At 49.8% G+C, this 18,559-nt stretch overlaps 1 protein-coding gene across 1 annotated transcript in view; it reads left to right on the forward strand.

Annotated features, from left to right (window-relative positions):
• LOC144596873 (NADPH oxidase 3-like) overlaps window positions 1–18,559 on the forward strand; it is a 56,362-nt gene that overhangs the window by 23,326 nt on the left and 14,477 nt on the right. Inside the window, exons 7-8 of the mRNA XM_078405736.1 lie at window positions 3,703–3,795; window positions 6,209–6,462. Of these exons, the coding sequence (XP_078261862.1) occupies window positions 3,703–3,795; window positions 6,209–6,462 (347 nt within the window). The remainder of the gene's footprint in view (window positions 1–3,702; window positions 3,796–6,208; window positions 6,463–18,559) is intronic.

An 18,559-nucleotide genomic window follows, 5' to 3' on the forward strand; every position in this document is an offset into this window, starting at 1 on the left:
TTTCCCACTCCTTGTGGCAATAGAGAATTTATAATGTACAGTGTGAGAGAGGGAGGGCACCGAAAGTTGACTTAGATAGTCTAGCTATAGTTGTAAATAGGGTAAGCCTGAAAATCAATGGCGTAACAGCATCTCCTCAAGCATCTCCTCAATCAACAATGGATATGGGAGATCACAGATGGTTTTTAATGTCAGCCACAAACTTACTAGCCACTATTTTGGGAACAGCTCCATCCAAGACCGCAAGAAATTGCAGTGAATTGTGGAGGCAGCCCAGACCATCACGCAAACCAACCTCCCTTCCGTTGACTCCATTTACATCTCACGCTGCCTCGGCAAGGCCAGCAGCATAATCAAGGACGAGTCGCACCCTGGCCACTCCCTCTTCTCCCCTCTCCCATCAGGCAAAAGGTATAGAGGTGTGAAAACGCACACCTTCACATACAGGGACAGTTTCTTCCCAGCTGTTATCAGGCAACTGAACCATCCTACCACAACCAGAGAGCAGTGCTGAACTACTATCTACCTCTTTGGTGACCCTCGGACTATCTTCGATCGGGCTTTGGTGGCTTTACCTTGCACGAAACGTTATTCCCTCATCATGTATCTATACACTGCAAATGGCTCGATTGTGATCATGTATTCCGCTGACTTGATAGTGCGCAACAAAAGCTTTTCACTGTACCTCGGTACACATGACAATAAACTAAACTAAACAAGTCACCTACATTCACATCCAAATTGTAAATATGAATAATGAACAATAATGGACTCGGCACTGAACCCTGAAGCACGTCTCTTGTTATGGGCCTCCAATCTGAACAAACCACTACCCTCTGTCTTCTACCTTCAAGTGGAGGTACAGACAGCAAAGATTTGGATGAGAACGTACAGGGCAAGATTAGCAAGTTTGCTGATGATACAAAAGTGAGTAGTTTTGCAGATAGTGAAGGTGGTTGTGAAAGATTGCAGCAGGATCTGGATCGATTGGCCAGGTGGGCTGAGGAATGGTTGTTGGAATTTAATACAGAGAAGTGTGAGGTGTTGCATTTTGGGGCATCTAACAAGGGCAGGACCTACACAGTGAATGGTAGGCCTCTGGGGAATGTTGTAGAGCAGAGGGATCTAGGAGTGCAGGTGCATGGTTCCATGAAGGTCGAGTCGCAGGTAAATAACGTGCTCAAAAAGGCTTTTGGCATTTTGGCCTACATCAGTCAGAGTATTGAGTATAGAAGTTGGGAGGTCATGTTGCAGTTGGAAAAAAAGACGTTGGTGAGACCGCATTTAGAATATTGTGTTCAGTTCTGGGCACCATGTTATAGGAAAGATATTGTCAAGCTTGAAAGGGTTCAGAAAAGAGTTACAAGGATGTTACCAGGACTAGAGGGTGTGAGCTATAGGGAGAGGTTGAGTAGGCTGGGTCTCTATTCCATGGAACGCAGGAGGGTGAGGGGAGATCTTATAGAGGTGTACAAAATCATGAGAGGATTAGATCGGGTAGATGCACAGAGTCTCTTACCCAGAGTAGGGGAATCAAGGACCAGAGGACATAGGTTCAAGGTGAAGGGGAAAAGATTTAATAGGAATCCAAAGGGTAACCTTTTCACACAGAGGGTGGTGGGTGTGTGGAACAAGCTGCCAGAGGAGGTAGTTGAGGCTGGGACTATCCCATCGTTTAAGAAACAGTTGGACAGGTACATGGATAGGACAGGTTTGGAGGGATATGGACCAAGCGCAGGCAAGTGGGACTAGTGTAGCTGGGACATTGTTGGCCAGTGTGGACGAGTTGGTCCGAAGGGCCTGTTTCCACACTGTATCACTCTGTGACTCTATGACAATAGATTGTGGGCACAGCAATGCTGCCAGTAACACATCTGTTATATATTGTTATGATGGCTATTGATAGCCATAACTGGTCTACCAGGCAATGCCCTATTTATTTAATTGAATCATTCACCTGCAGAGAAAATGAAAATGAAGTGTTTTTAGGCCGTAGAACAGTACAGCGCAGGAACAAGCCCTTCGGCACACAGTTTTGTGCCGAACATGATGTTTGCTTTCCCTCAGTTTATATTAACATTCTTAATTAATGTTTTAGTGAATTTATCTTCTTTCAATAAGGTTGGATTTTCAAAATTATGTCATGTACTTCAACTTTTTCTGAATGTCCTTGATCATCTGAGTCATTGTGAGACAAGATATCCTGATATCTTGAATAGCATCAGGATACTTCAGGCCCACGTCAGGGTCAAAGCCTCAGATTCTGCAGCCTTTAGGCATGGTTGCCCTTCAATCTCCTCCACTCCAGAGGAACACCTCGAGGACATTGTGCTCCTTGAGCCCTAGGGGTGCCAACTATCTCACTCCCAAATACGGGACAAGGTGACGTCACCGCCCCGCGCCCCACGTGACCTCACCCAGCCAGTGGCCCCGTGCTCTCACTCCACCAATGGTGGCCGCCCCGGCCGGGAGGCGGGTTGCTAGGCAACCTCCGTTAGGCGGCGCCCGGCCCTCCGGACCGACACTGTCCGGACCTACACTGTCCGGGCCTACACTGTCCAGAGCTAAAATGTCGGAAACCTAGAGTTTCGGGACCTAAACTGTCGGGACCTATAACGTCGCGGCCTACAGCGTCGGGACCTACAGCGGGCCCTAACCCTAATCCTAACCCTAACCCTAACCCCAACCCCCTGGGCCTAATACGGGACAAGGGCAGTCCCGTACGGGACAAACGGATTTAGCCCAAAATACGGGATGTCCCGGCTAATACGGGACAGTTGGCAACCCTATTGAGCTCCCAAGTATACATGCAATCACAGGATGAGTGTGGAAGTAGCATTTTGGAGAAAACATAGAAAACATAGAAAATAGGTGCAGGAGTAGGCCATTCGGCCCCTCGAGCCAGCACTGCCATTCAATATGATCATGGCTGATCATCCAAAATCAGTACCCGTTCCTGCTTTCTCCCCTTATCCCTTGAGACACGGGATGTCTCGGGTAAGATTCGTCTAATCATCCCAGATTATTTGAGTTTTTTGTGGCCAGAGGCCCAAATAATCTGGGATGATGTAGATTTAGATTTAGAGATGCAGCGCTGAAACAGGCCCTACGGCCCACCGGGTCCGCGCCGCCCAGCGATCCCCGCACGCCAACACTAGTCCTACACCCACTAGGGACAATTTTTACATTTACCCAGCCAATTAACCTACATACCTGTACGTCTTTGGAGTGTGGGAGGAAACCGAAGATCTCGGAAAAAACCCACGCAGGTCACGGGGAGAACATACAAACTCCGTACAGGCGGCGCCCGTAGTCAGGATCGAACCTGAGTCTCCGGCGCTGCATTCGCAGCAACTCTACCGCTGCGCCACCGTGCCGCCCTACAGTATAAGCAATGCCAGTATTGAGTATGAATGTTGATTTATCATTGCTGGCCACAAACCTACGATGAAGCTGATTTCTGTCTCCGCATTTAAAAGTAATTTGTATAGATTGGCACCTTTAAAAAATGCAACATTATCTATTTAGATTTTAAAAACTTCAACAATTCAGGAGAGACCCAAGTGAATCAGAGAAAATTAAATATTTTCTATATTTTAATTTAAAAATTAAAATTTTAATATACAATTTTAAAGACTTTTAAAATTTGAAATTTTAAAGTCTTTTACTGTGTTTTAAAAAAAATGTATGTACTTTTTTCAGAGCTGGAAATGGGTTTTGGGCCCGAATGTTGTATACATTTGCGAAAGATTGATTCGCTTTGCCAGATCCCTCCAAGAAGTCGTGATTATAAAGGTAATGACTTTGTTTCTCAGGCAGACCGATTTATATATGTTATGCTTGCAAACCCAGACATCATCCCAATGCATTCACTGACTATCAACATTTATTCCCCTCCTGTGGACTAAGCAATGATAGACCCATCGACATCTGATTTATTAATCAGATCCATAATTAACGAGTGTAATCTTTGGAGTTTTGCAGAACATGCTGCAGCTTTACAAGGCGTAATGGAAATGCCCTTGATATTGACAGATTACCTTTCCCTGATGAATTATTATTCCGTGTCATCACACAACTGTTTGCATATAGCGAGCAAAGTTTTAGTGCCACGTGGTTGGCCTCTGCAAGATCCTTTACAGTGCGTGTGTCGTGCAACATGTCACAGCTCAGGAGATGTTCCATAGTCTGGAGGCCCCGTCCACACTTGCAGTCTGCCGCATCTTCAGTGCATCCCCACTTCAGCATGTTCGATCTGCTCCTCCCCGTGCCTGTCCGCAGTCTGTTGAGACTGGTCGGAACCTGGTGGGAGTTTCTCACAGGGATCGATTGCCATGTGAATGTCTTCCGGAGATTTCTCTCGTCCCTCTTCCAGAGTTTGAGCCTTCTGGACGACCCACTGCAGTCCAGGGGATGGACAGAAGAGAGGGAACTTCTGCGTGATTTCAAACGCTGAGGCAACAAAAGGTGGTCATGTAGGGGGTGTCTTTCATCCTCTGATTGTCTGAGGCGTTCTTTTTGAATGGCTACAGCTCTTCCGATTCCAGGAGGTGCAATGCCAGAGAGTAGGTAGATGCTGTCAGTCTTGGTCGGCTTCATGCCTCCACTGATGAATGAATATTGGCCATAGTTTGTATAAGAAAATAACTGCAGATGCTGGTACAAATCGAAGGTATTTATTCACAAAATGCTGGAGTAACTCCATCAGTCTGAAGAAGTTGTCTCGACCCGAAACGTCGCCCATTCCTTCTCTCCCGAGATGCTGCCTGACCTGCTGAGTTACTCCAGCATTTTGTGAATAAATACCTTCGATTGGCTATAGTTTTATCAGTATTTTAAGTAATGAGATACTCAATAAAGCGTTTTTAAAACAATAAGATTCCATCAGCATATTTCATTATTCAGTTCACAGCTGAAGTCTGAAGTGAAGTTGTCGTCAATCAGTAAATAAACCAAAGATGAACCTCTTCACTGATATTGAAAATATTTAATACTCTCTGATTCACTAGGGTCCCCTCTGAAGTGTTGAAGCTTTATTAATCTAAAAAGATAATATTGCATTTTTTAACGGTGCCAATCTATACAAATTAATTAAAAAAGCTGAGACAGAAATCACCTTCATCGTCAAACTGAGGATTGTAACATCTCTAAAAGCAGATGAACCAATTGACTGGTCTGAAGGGGGGTCTCGACCCAAAACGTCACCCGTTCCTTCTCTCCAGAGATGCTGCCTGTCCCGCTGAGTTACTCCAGCATTTTGTGTCTATCTTCGAACCAATTGACTTTGAGTGTTGGAAGGAACTACATATCATATGATATCATCATATATAGCCGGAAACAGGCCTTTTCGGCCCACCAAGTCCGTGCCGCCCAGTGATCCCCGTACATTAACACTATCCTACACCCACTAGGGACAATTTTTACATTTACCCAGCCAATTAACCTACATACCTGTACGTCTTTGGAGTGTGGGAGGAAACCGAAGATCTCGGAGAAAACCCACGCAGGTCACGGGGAGAACGTACAAACTCCTTACAGTGCAGCACCCGTAGTCAGGATCGAACCTGAGTCTCCGGCGCTGCACCAGGCTGTCAGGATGCTGAACTCTCTCCCCTCCCTTCCTCCTCTCTCCCCTGCCCCTATGGGACCTGGACTTTAACACCCCACACACACGCACATCCAGCACCAGACACTTTTTTTTTTTTTTTTTTTTTTTTCTTTTTTTTTTATTTTTTCTTTTTTTTTAAAAATTTGAAGTGACTATATTTTATATTTTATGTTTTATGTTGATTGTTGTTTGCTGTGCCTTTTGTTTTATGCACTTTGTTCCTCGGGATTGTGGGAAACGGTATTTCGATTTTCTGTCTGTGTGAACTGGCTGAGGATTGACAATAAAATTGACTTTGACTTGACTTTGACTTGAACTCTACCGCTGCGCTACCGTGCGAAGACAGACACAAAAAGCTGGAGTAGCTCAACGGGACAGGCAGCATCTCTGGAGAGAAGGAACGGGTGACATTTCGGGTCGAGGGAAGAAGGGTCTCGACCTGAAACGTCACCTATTCCTTTCCTCCAGAGATGCTGTCTGACCCAGATGCCCAGTTACTCCAGCCTTTTGTGTTTATAACCCACTGACTTTGTTGCGTGAACCATGAACGCAAGCGATATATACATTAAGAAGAATCTGATTCATTCTTTTGATGGATAGGTGATCGTTCACCCCTCCAAGGTTCTGGAGCTTCAGATGAAAAAGCAAGGCTTTAAGATGAAATCTGGTCAGTATGTCTTTCTGCATTGTCCTTCAATATCTCACTTTGAATGGCATCCATTCACACTAACCTCTGCGCCCGAAGAGGATCACTTTAGCATCCACGTCAAAGTGCTGGGAGACTGGACAAGTGCCCTCTACGAAGCCTGTGGAGCCAATGTAAGAGGATTTCAGGAACCATGGAAAATGCCAAGGTTTATATTTTGAGATTTTGTGAATCCATCTTGTTGATGCCATGTTATTAGAAATAATTTGCGGAAATGTTTAGCATGTTGAGCGTCTACTAGGCCCTTCCCAACCTGAGGCGACAAGCAGTTCACAGGAACAGAGCCATGCCATAACCTGGGCGTGGCGGTAGGGCTACTGCCTTTCAGCGGGAGAGACGGGTTCGATCCTGACCACGGGTGCTGCCTGTACGGAGTTTGGATGTTCTACCTGTGGCCTGCGTGGGTTTTCTTCGAGATCTCCGGCTTCCTCCCACACTCACTCCAACGACATATAGAATTATAGGTCAAGTCAAGTCAAGTTTATTTGTCACATACACATACACGATGTGCAGTGAAATGAAAGTGGCAATGCCTGCGGGTTGTGCACAAAAAAGAATTACAGTTACAGCATATAAATAAAGTTAATATAGAGAAGACAAAATGTTGTCCCTGGAGTTATAAAAGTTGACAGTCCTGATGGCCTGTGGGAAGAAACCGTCTCATCCTCTCCGTTTTCACAGCGTGACAGCGGAGGCGTTTGCCTGACCGTAGCAGCTGGAACAGTCCGTTGCTGGGGTGTCAGGGGTCCCCCATAATCTTGTTGGCTCTCGATCTGCACCTCCTGATGTATAGGTCCTGCAGGGGGGCGAGTGTAGTTCCCATGGTGCGTTCTGCCGAACGCAATACTCTCTGCAGGGCCTTCCTGTCCTGGGCAGAGCTGTTCCCAAACGAGACTGTTGGCCCCCCTCTACCCTGCTAACCCACCACCCCCTCACCATACATCCCCTCCCCCTCCACCTGCCCCCCTGCCTCCATCCGACCCCAACCCCCACCATTGCCGGGTGTTCACCATCCCCCCTGACCTCCCCCTTTCAGACACCGAACGGTCTGTCCTCAGCAGAGGCCTTACCTTTGTTCCCCTCCGCCCCCACATCAACGAGTTCCGGGTCCGCCATGACGTGGAGCTCTTCTTCCGCCGCCTCCGAGCCTTTTACCATGGTAAGGAGTCCCGACCCCCCAGTGATGACCCCTTCTCCCGTCTCCAATGGACCCCCTCCTCTTGGACCCCCCCCCCCGTTTGGCCAACTACCCTCACTAGAACTTTTTATCTCCAACTGCCGGCGTGACATTAACCGCCTCAAATTCTCCACTCCCCTGACTAACTCCAACCTCTCCCCTCCTGAACGTGCAGCCCTCCACTCACGCCGCAACAACCCGGACTTAATCATTAAACCCGCTGACAAGGGAGGGGCCGTGGTAGTCTGGCGTGCTGACCTCTACCGCACCGAGGCCAGACGACAACTATCAGACACCTCTTCCTACCTATCCCTGGACCATGACCCCACCGACCAACACCAGACCTTTATCAGCAGCACCATCACCGACCTCATCACCTCCGGCGATCTACGCCCCAGTGCCTCCAACCTCATAGTTCCCCAGCCCGCATGGCCCGATTCTACCTCCTACCCAAAATCCACAAACATAACTGTCCCGGCAGACCCATTGTCTCTGCCTGCTCATGCCCCACAGAACTTATCTCTACCTACCTCGACTCCATCCTATCCCCCCTGGTTAAATCCCTCCCCACCTATGTCCAAGACACCTCACACGCTCTCCATCTCCTGGATAACTTCCGGTTTCCAGGCCCCCACTCCCTCATCTTCACCATGGATGTCCAGGCACTCTACACTTCCATCCCCCACAAGGATGGTCTTGAAGCCCTCCGTTTCTTCCTCGACCGTAGAACCAGCCAATCCCCATCGACCAACACTCTCCTCCGCCTAGCAGAGCTGGTTCTTACCCTCAACAACTTCTCCTTTGACTCCTCCTACTTCCTCCAAACCAGAGGCGTAGCTATGGGCACTCGCATGGGCCCTAGCTACGCCTGCCTCTTTGTCGGGTACGTGGAACAATCCCTGTTCCAGACGTACACCGGCCCCATCCCCGAACTCTACCTCCGCTACATCGATGACTGCATTGGTGCTACCTCTTGCACCCATGCAGAACTCACTGACTTCATACACTTCACCTCTAATTTCCATCCTGCCCTTAAATATACCTGGACTATCTCCGACATCTCCCTCCTGTTTCTGGACCTCACCATCTCCATCACAGGAGACAGACTGGTGACGGACATTTACTATAAACCCACTGACTCGCACAGCTATCTGGACTACACTTCTTCCCACCAGGTCCCCTGCAAAAAGTCTATCCCCCTACTCCCAATTCCTCCGTCTACGCCGCATCTGCGCCCGGGATGAGGTGTTTCACACTAGGGCTTCCGAGATGTCCTTGTTCTTCAGGAAACGGGGCTTCCCCTCCTCCATTATAGATGAGGCTCTCACTAGGGTCTCTTCTACATCCCGCAACTCCACTCTTGCTCCCCCTCCCCCCACTCGCAACAAGGACAGAATCCCCCTCGTTCTCACCTTCCACCCCACCAGCCAGCGGATCCAACAAATCATCCACCAACATTTCCGTCACCTACAACGGGACCCCACCACTGGCCACATCTTCCCATCCCCTCCCCTCTCTGCGTTCCGCAGAGACCGTTCCCTCTGTAACTCCCTGGTCCACTCGTCCCTTCCTACCCAAACCACCCCAAACCCGGGCACTTTCCCCTGCAACCGCACGAGATGCAACACCTGTCCCTTTACCTCCCCCCTCAACTCCATCAAAGGACCCAAACAGTCTTTCCAGGTGAGAGAAACGTTCACCTGCACCTCTTCCAACCTCATCTCCCGGTGGCCGAGCACTTCAACTCCCCCTCCCATTCCCAGTCTGACCTTTCTGTCATGGGCCTCCTCCAGTGCCATAGTGAGGCCCACCGGAAATTGGAGGAACAGCACCTCATATTTCGCCTGGGCAGTTTGCAGCCCAGCGGTATGAACGTTGACTTCTCCAACTTTAGATAGTTCCTCTGTCCCTCTCTTCCCCTCCCCCTTCCCAGATCTCCCTCTATCTTCCTGTCTCCACCTATATCCTTCCTTTGTCCCGCCCCCCTGACATCAGTCTGAAGAAGGGTCTCGACCCGAAACGTCGCCCATTCCTTCTCTCCCGAGATGCTGCCTGACCTGCTGAGTTACTCCAGCATTTTGTGAATAAATCGATTTGTACCAGCATCTGCAGTTATTTTCTTAGACTGTTGGTATGAGTGTAACTGGTTTGGTATGAGTGTAAATTGTCCCTAGCGTGCGTAGGGTAGTGTTAGTGTTCAGGGATCGCTGGTTGGTGTGGACTCGGTGGGCCGAAGGGCCTGTGTCTCTAAACTGAACTAAACTAAACTAAACCTGGGACGATCTACATCAAATTATAGACTCCTTTTGACTCATGCTGCAAACAATTCTGTGGTTGATCGTACTTTATTGAAACCTACAGTCATTCTGATTTGACGGTTTTCAATAAACTTCTGGCTGGTTTCCCACAATGTGCTCTGTAAAGGTCATCCAACACTCCATTGAATCATCAGCCCTATGCTTACTGACCTATAGTCTTATCCATTTAAGCAACATTTACATTTTAAATTCACATTCCTGTTTTCAATTCCCTATGTGGTCTCACTATTCAAATTGTAGAGTCATACAGTGTGGAAACAAGCCCTTCGGCCCAACTTGCCCATGCCAACCAACATGCCCCATCTACACTAGTCCCACCTGCCCGCCTTTGGCCCACGTCCCTCTAAACCTATCCTATCCATGTATCTGTCTAAATGTTTCTTAAACGTTTGTACAATCTTCCCTCATCACATAATGATGGCACGGTGGCGCAGCGGTAGAGTTGCTGCCTTACAGCGAATGCAGCGCCGTCAGAGACTCAGGTTCGATCCTGACTACGGGCACCGTCTGTACGGAGTTTGTACGTTCTCCCCGTGACCTGCGTGGGTTTTCTCCGAGATCTTCGGTTTCCACCCACACTCCAAAGACGTGCAGGTTTGTAGGTTAATTGACTGGGTAAAATGTAAAAATTGTCCCTAGTGTGTGTAGGATAGTGTTAATGTGCGGGGATCGCTGGGCGGCGCGGACCCGGTGGGCCGAAGGGCCTGTTTCCGCGCTGTATCTCTAAATCTAAAATCTAAAAAAAAAATAACCCTCCAATTAGGAAAATCAAAAGGCTGCAGATGCTGAGATTCTAAAAAAAAAACTGAAATTGTGGAGCACCTGTGTGGAGTGACCCGAAACTTTGGATGCTGCAACTTTAATTTACCATCCCACTCTCACCCTGACCTGTTCGGCAGTGGCCTCTTGCAATGTTACAACAAGATCCATGCACGCTTGAAGAGTAGCACCACATCCTCCATCTTAAGTCGTTTGGACTTAATATTGAATTCTCCTACTTTTACTAATGCATTCTTTCTGGCCATCTGGATCAGAACTGTCCATTTCTGCCCATCGTCATTTTGGTTCTGCTTATTCTATTTTAATAGTCTGGTATGGCGAGTCCGGAAACTTGTTCTTTGTTGAAGAAGTTTATTGCGACAGCAATATTCGATTACAAAGGTTTCTTAACAAGATAACGGACAACCATCAAAACTCACTGTCTTCTTCGAAGACGTCTCCGAACTAACTCTTTTCGGGCGCCAAAAGCGCACATGACAAAGCTGTCCAATCAGCGATGTCGCTCTCTGGACCAATCCCTACGGTCGCGCCCACACGTGACCTTGCTGGCCAATCTGAGGGTTCGACGACCAGGACCACTCTCTATGGTCGCTACATGACCCCCCCAGAACCCGAGGTACGGAACCTAGCAGGGAGCCGGATTTCGCGACCAGACGAGTAAGGAGAGGGGCAGCCTGAACCACTGGAGCCGGGGGTTCCGGACTTGGTGGAACAGCCGGAGCGGGGGGTCCTGGACTGATCGGAACTGACGGAGGCCGGCCTCTCCTAGGTGGTTGGCCGACCAGGACTGGTTGGTCCGGATCCAAGTGTGCAGGTTTAAGCCTGGACACCGAGACGAGCTCACTCCTGCCGCCCACGTCTAAGGTGAAGGTGACCGTCCCCTTACGCAAAACCCGGAACGGCCCTTCATAGACCCTCTGCAACGGGGCGCGATGGGCATCCTTACGCAGAAATACAAACTCGCAGTCCTTCAGGGCAGGCGGTTCGTGTACCATGGGACACCCATGATGTGAAGTCGGAACCGGGGCCAGGGAACCCACCCGTGCCCGGAGAGATGCTAAGACTGATGGGACTGGAGGCAGCTGGTCGGAGGGGTCCGGAAGCAAATCCCCGGGTACTCTAAGTGGCGAGCCATATACTAGCTCCGCGGACGAAGCACCGAGATCCTGCTTAGGAGCAGTCCGGATGCCCAGAAGGACCCAGGGGAGTTGGTCTACCCAGTCCGGGCCTTCTAGCCTCGCACTGAGGGCCGCCTTGAGTTGACGGTGGAACCTCTCTACAAGCCCATTAGCCTGGGGGTGGTATGCTGTAGTGTGTTGTAACCTGGAACCCTACAGCTCTGCTAGCGTGGTCCAGAGGGTCGAAGTGAACTGTGGCCCCCTGTCGGTGGTAATACCCGCCGGAACCCCGAAACGTGCTACCCAATGGAGGGCCAAAGTCCTGGCACAAGAGGCTGCCGAGATATCAGACAATGGGAAAGCCTCTGGCCACCGGGTGAACCGATCCACCACCGTGAGAAGATGGGTGTAGCCCCGGGAGGAAGGCAAGGGCCCGACTAAATCCACGTGAATGTGGAAAAAACGGACCGCTGGGACCTCAAACTCCTGTACGGGGGGCTGGACATGTCGTTGGACTTTAGCGGTCTGGCAGGGAACGCAGGAACGAGCCCAACCAGCTACCTGTTTACGCAGGCCATGCCAGACAAACCGAGCGGCTACTAACGCAGAGGTGGAGCGGATGGACGGGTGCGCCAGTCCGTGAATGGCATCGAAAACCCGGCGCTGAAGGGAGGGCGGTACTACCGGCCTGGGACGGGGAAGGGAAACATCACACCAGACTTTTGTGCCTTCCGACCCGCAGGCTACCTGAGCCAACTTCAACCCCGAAGTGGTGGACTGGTAAGCCGAGGCGGTATCCGCCAGAAGCTGTGCCTCCGCAAGCTCCTGGGGATCCACCTCGCAGTCCACCGCCGAAATGGGGGAACAAGCAGGTCTAGACAGGGCGTCAGCAACGGCAATAAGCTTACCCGCGACATGATGGACATCGGTGGTAAATTCGGAGATGGCAGTCAGGTGCCACTGCTGGCGGGCCGACCATGGGTCAGACAATTTGAAAAATGCAAAAGTTAATGGTTTATGGTCCGTAAAGGCTACAAATGGGCGGCCTTCAAGGAAATACCTGAAATGACGAACAGCTAAATAGAGGGCCAGAAGCTCTCGGTCAAATGCGCTATACTTCAGCTCAGCCGAATTCAGTTGCCGGCTGAAAAACGTCAAGGGCTGCCAAAGGCCACCGACCTGCTGCTCCAAAACCCCACCCACCGCCACGTCAGACGCATCAACCGTCAGGGCCGTGGGGGCGGAGGGGCTCGGGTGGACCAACATGGTGGCGTCTGCCAAGGCTGCCTTAGCTGCTGTAAAAGCCGACTCTGTGGCCGGGGACCATATCAACTCTACCGGTTTACCCGCAAGGCACTGGAAGAGCGGGCGCATGACCCGCACAGCTGCCGGGACGAACCTATGGTAGAAATTAACCATCCCTACGAACTCCTGCAGCCCTTTCACTGTGGTGGGCCTGGGAAATGCCCGGATAGCCTCCACCTTCTCGGGCAAAGGGGTGGCGCCGGCAGGGGTGATTCTGTGTCCTAAAAAATCGAGAGAAGGGAGGCCGAATTGACACTTGGAGGGTTGGATAATGAGCCCGTGGTCTTGGAGCCGCTGGAATACAGTCCGCAAGTGGACCTGGTGTTCCTGCACTGAGGGGCTGGCGACCAGGATGTCGTCTAAATAAATAAACACAAAGGGTAAACCCCGACCCACATGGTCCATCAGTCGCTGGAAAGCCTGTGCCGCGTTCTTTAAACCGAAAGGCATGCGCAACCATTCAAACAACCCAAACGGAGTGATCGTGGCAGTTTTTGGTATGTCCTCCGGCCGCACAGGAATCTGGTGGTATCCTCGTACCAAGTCGATCTTGGAGAACACCACCGCCCCTTCCAGCCCAGACGAAAAGTCCTGCAGGTGCGGTATGGGGTAGCGATCAGCCGTGGTGACAGCATTGAGACGCCGATAATCGCCACATGGTCTCCACCCCCCAGATGCCTTGGAGACCATATGCAACGGCGAGGCCAACGGGCTGTCGAACTGACGGACAATGCCCATTTCCTCCATCTTCCTAAATTCCGCCCGTGCCACCACCAGTTTGTCGGGCGGTAGTCTCCTGGCCCGAGCGAAAACGGGAGGGCCCTCAGTGCGAATGTGGTGGACCACGCCATGCTTGGCCGAAGGGGTGTCAAAACGTTGGATGAGCAGCTCTGGAAACTCTGCCAGGACCTCAGCATACGAGTCAGGGGCCGCGACGACGGCCTGGACAGTAGGGCTGAGCGGGGAGGCGATTGTCGGAGCGACGGGCTCATCGCTGGCGGAGGGTCGGAGGTCGTTACCGCGGACATCGGGGACCAGTGAAAAGGCCCAGAGAAAATCTGCGCCTAGGATCGCTTGTCTGACGTCCGCTATAATGAATGGCCATTCGTACGTGCGGAGGCCTAAAACAAGGGACATCTTCCGCGTACCGAACGTGCGGATGGGGCTGCCATTAACCGCGATGAGGGTGGGACCTGTCTTACCCGATCTGGTTTCAAGGTCGGTCGGTGGCACTATACTGACAATGGCTCCCGTGTCCACCAAAAATTTTGTGTCCGTGAATCGATCTCGGACGTAGAGGCGTCGGTTCTGGCCAATCGCAACTGCCCCTATGTACGATCGGCCGAGGCATTTCCCGCGAAAGTACAAGGTGATCGGCAGTTGCGGGATTCTCCACCCCATCGTAGATGGTAATAGCACCAGCCGCGCTTGTGCGGATCCTTTTGGCGGGCTTTTGGAGGACTGGCGGGAGACGCGGCGCCATCTTGATGTCGCTGTGGCGTGGTCACTGGTGTCGAGACCTTGTTGATCGAACCGCTTCCTTTCGATTTGGCCGCCATGAGCGCATCAGCTTTTTCTGCATATGCCTCGGGGTCCTTAAAAGAACAATCCGTGAGCATAAGTCTGACATCCTCGGGAAGCTTCTCTCGGAATGCCTGCTCGAACATGAGGCAATCCGTATGTTCACCAGCTAGCATTAGCATCTCAGCCATGAGAACGGACGGCAGCCGATCTCCGAGATCCGGTAGGTGCAGAAGTTTTTTAGCGCGGTCATGCCTATGGAACCCGAAGGTTCGTAGTAACAGTGCCTTCATGGCCTCGTACTTTCTTTCCGCAGGAGGATTGACGATGAACCGCATCACGCGTGTGGTCGTCTCCGGCGATAGAGCGCTGACGAGGTAGTAGTATTTCGTCGCGTCTGTCGATATGTTTCTTAAATGAAACTGGGCTTCGGTGTGGACAAACCAAGATTGTGGTTGATGTGTCCAAAACGACGGAAGGTGGACACTTACTGCGCTTAACTCCGGTGTGCCAGGCGCAGCAGTCAACAACGGGGCGTCGTGTTCGCTCATGGTCGGTGATCGCCCAGATCACGTCGGGGTCACCAATATGGCGAGTCTGGAAACTTGTTCTTTGTTGAAGAAGTTTATTGCGACAGCAATATTCGATTACAAAGGTTTCTTAACAAGATAACGGACAACCATCAAAACTCACTGTCTTCTTCGAAGACGTCTCCGAACTAACTCTTTTCGGGCGTCAAAAGCGCACATGACAACGCTGTCCAATCAGCGATGTCGCTCTCTGGACCAATCCCTACGGTCGCGCCCACACGTGACCTTGCTGGCCAATCTGAGGGTTCGACGACCAGGACCACTCTCTATGGTCGCTACAGTGGCCTACTGTGCATGTACTGCAGCCTTGCCTTTCTCAGCATAGCACACAGACAAAGCACAATATGCTTGCAACTTGCTCCCTCTAACCCATTGGGATTCACCCTTCTAAAAATAGTCTTTATTTTTCTCATCTCTCTGACTGAAAAATAACTTGGTTTTCTCTCTTTCCTAGTCCTTACAAAGAGTTCTGGCCCTGAAATGTTGAGTGTTTCTCTTCCCACAGATGCCACCTGACTAGGGTTGCCAACTGTCCCGTATTAGCCGGGACATCCCGTATATTGGTCTAAATTGGTTTGTCCCGTACGGGACCGCCCTTGTCCTGTATTAGGCCCGGGTGGCACTGTAGGCCCGGACACTGTAGGCCCGGACACTGTAGGCCTGGACACTGTAGGCCCGGACACTATAGGCCCGGACACTGTAGGCCCAGACACTGTAGGCCCGGTCACTGTAGGCCTGGACACTGTAGGCCTGGACAGTGGAGGCCCGGAGGCCTGGGTGCAGTCTAACGGAGGTTGCATAGCAACCCGCCTCCCGGCCCGGGCAGCCACCATTGGTGGAGCAGGAGCACGTGGCCGCTGGCTGGGTGAGGTCATGTGGGACGCGGGGCGGTGATGTCACCTTTGTCCCTTATTTGGGAATGAGAAAGTTGGCAACCTTACACCTGACCTTCTGAATGTTTCCAGCATTTTCAAATTTTAACCTTCCCATCATATCTACTTCACTTCAGGTCTCTTGAGTAATCCTGAATTTGCTTTCAGCTTGCAAAGTCCTGAGGACTGCAATACTCTCCTGAAAAGATTTTTCACTACCACTCTCTATCTTTAAGATACTGCTTAAACTCTCTTTGGTAAAGTTGTCTTGTCGCTCCTTTAACATCCTCTTAACATCCCCTTTATTTTTCATTGGCAAATAATACTGCTGTGGAATTTATCCTATGTTCAAAGCAGATCAATGAGATACCAAATAAATTTGTTGTTGCCATTCTCATCTGCTCTCTCATTTCATTCGAAAGACCAAGAAAGACCAGTGCACTGATCTAACTAATGAGCATTACAAGATTATTTACCTAAGGACACATCACATCTGGTCTTTATTCAATCTACATACGGCATGTTCCCAATGTTGGGGGAGTCCAGAACAAGGGGCTACAGTTTAAGAATAAGGGGTAGGCCATTTAGAACTGAGATGAGGAAAAACGTTTTCAGTCAGAGAGTTGTAAATCTGTGGAATTCTCTGCCTCAGAAGGCAGTGGAGGCCAATTCTCTGAATGCATTCAAGAGAGAGCTAGATAGAGCTCTTAAGGATAGCAGAGTCAGGGGGTACGGGGAGAAGGCAGGAACGGGGTACTGATTGAGAATGATCAGCCATGATCTCATTGAATGGCGGTGCTGGCTCGAAGGGCCGAATGGCCTCCTCCTGCACCTATTGTCTGTTGTCTTTTGTCATACAGAGGCCAATTAACCTGCAAAACTCACACATCTTTGGGAAGAAACCGAAGCACTCGGAAGGAACTCACGTGTACACAGAGAGAACATGCAAACTCCACACAGACAGCACCCAAGGACAGGGTCGGCCCCCGGTCTCTAGAGTTGAGAGATGTTGCTGTGTCACCCTGAGACAGATAGCCTCAGCTCAGGTAGAAATGAAACAACTAATATTGGTCTGGATGAAGCTGAATTGAAGTGGAAATTGCTTCCTCTTGATTTCTGGGAAAAGTTATATTGGTAAAAGTTAAAATCAGGTTCCGGGGGGAAAAAAAGCCTCGTTTTATCTATTTCCACCAATGGCATACAATAATATTTGAATGTGGTTGGGTTAAAAGAGTGAGGGACAGAGACTCAAGTTAGTCTATGTTACAAAATCAAGTATGCCTTTATTGAAATAGAAGCTAGAAATAATCAATCAGACAAAGAACAATTGTGTAAAGAGATCAGGTCCTGATGAAGAGTCTTCAACCTGAAACATTAAGCATTTATCTTTAGTATAAGAAAATAACTGCAGATGCTGGTACAAATCGATTTATTCACAAAATGCTGGAGTAACTCAGCAGGTCATGGCAGCATCTCAGGAGAGAAGGAATGGGTGACGTTTCGGGTCGAGACCCTTCTTCAGACTGATGTCAGGGGGGCGGGACAAAGGAAGGATATAGGTGGAGACAGGAACATAGAGGGAGATCTGGGAAGGAGGAGGGGAAGAGAGGGACAGAGGAACTATCTAAAGTTGGAGAAGTCGATGTTCAGATAGTTCCACTGTCCCTCTCTTCCCCTCCTCCTTCCCAGATCTCCCTCTATCTTCCCGTCTCCACCTATATCCTTTCTTTGTCCCGCCCCCCTGACATCAGTCTGAAGAAGGGTCTCGACCCGAAACGTCACCCATTCCTTCTCTCCCGAGATGCTGCCTGACCCGCTGAGTTACTCCAGCATTTTGTGAATAAAGCATTTATCTTTCCATGGAAGAATTAAAAGGCGCTCTTTTACAAAGGAGGTGAGGAGGAAATTCTGTAGTCAGAAGAACTTCTGTAGTTAATCTGTGGAACTCATTGCCACAGAGGGCAATGGAAGCCAAGAGTGGATATTCTTAAGGCAGGGATAGACAAGTTCTTGATTGGAACGGGCGTCAAGGGATGTGGGGAGAAGGCAGGAAAATGGGATTCGGTGGCAGAGGTCAGCCATGATTGAATGGCGGAGTAGACTCGATGGGCCGAATGGTCCTATAACTTGTGAAAGCTGGTCACACTTTAAAATGAATTTAGGTGAGAATTTCCAGCATTTCCCATATGTTATTTAATTTTTCGAGCATGCACCGTGTTTTAGATTTCCCGATAAAATAGTCTATTTAATATGGAAATGCATCCCTCAGAATTTTTAGACAATAGACAATAGACAATAGACAATTGGTACAGGAGGAGGCCATTCGGCCCTTCGAACCAGCACCGCCATTCAATGTGATCATGGCTGATCATTCTAAATCAGTACCCCGTTCCTGCCTTCTCCCCATACCCCTTGACTCTGCTATCCTTAAGAGCTCTATCTAGCTCTCTCTTGAATGCATTCAGAGAATTGGCCCCCACTACCTTCTGAGGCTGAGAATTCCAACGATTTACAACTCTCTGACTGAAAAGGTTTTTCCTTATCTCAGTTCTAAATGGCCTACC

This window comes from Rhinoraja longicauda, chromosome 9, assembly GCF_053455715.1.
Source record: "Rhinoraja longicauda isolate Sanriku21f chromosome 9, sRhiLon1.1, whole genome shotgun sequence".
In the NCBI taxonomy this organism is placed as follows: Eukaryota; Metazoa; Chordata; class Chondrichthyes; order Rajiformes; family Arhynchobatidae; genus Rhinoraja; species Rhinoraja longicauda.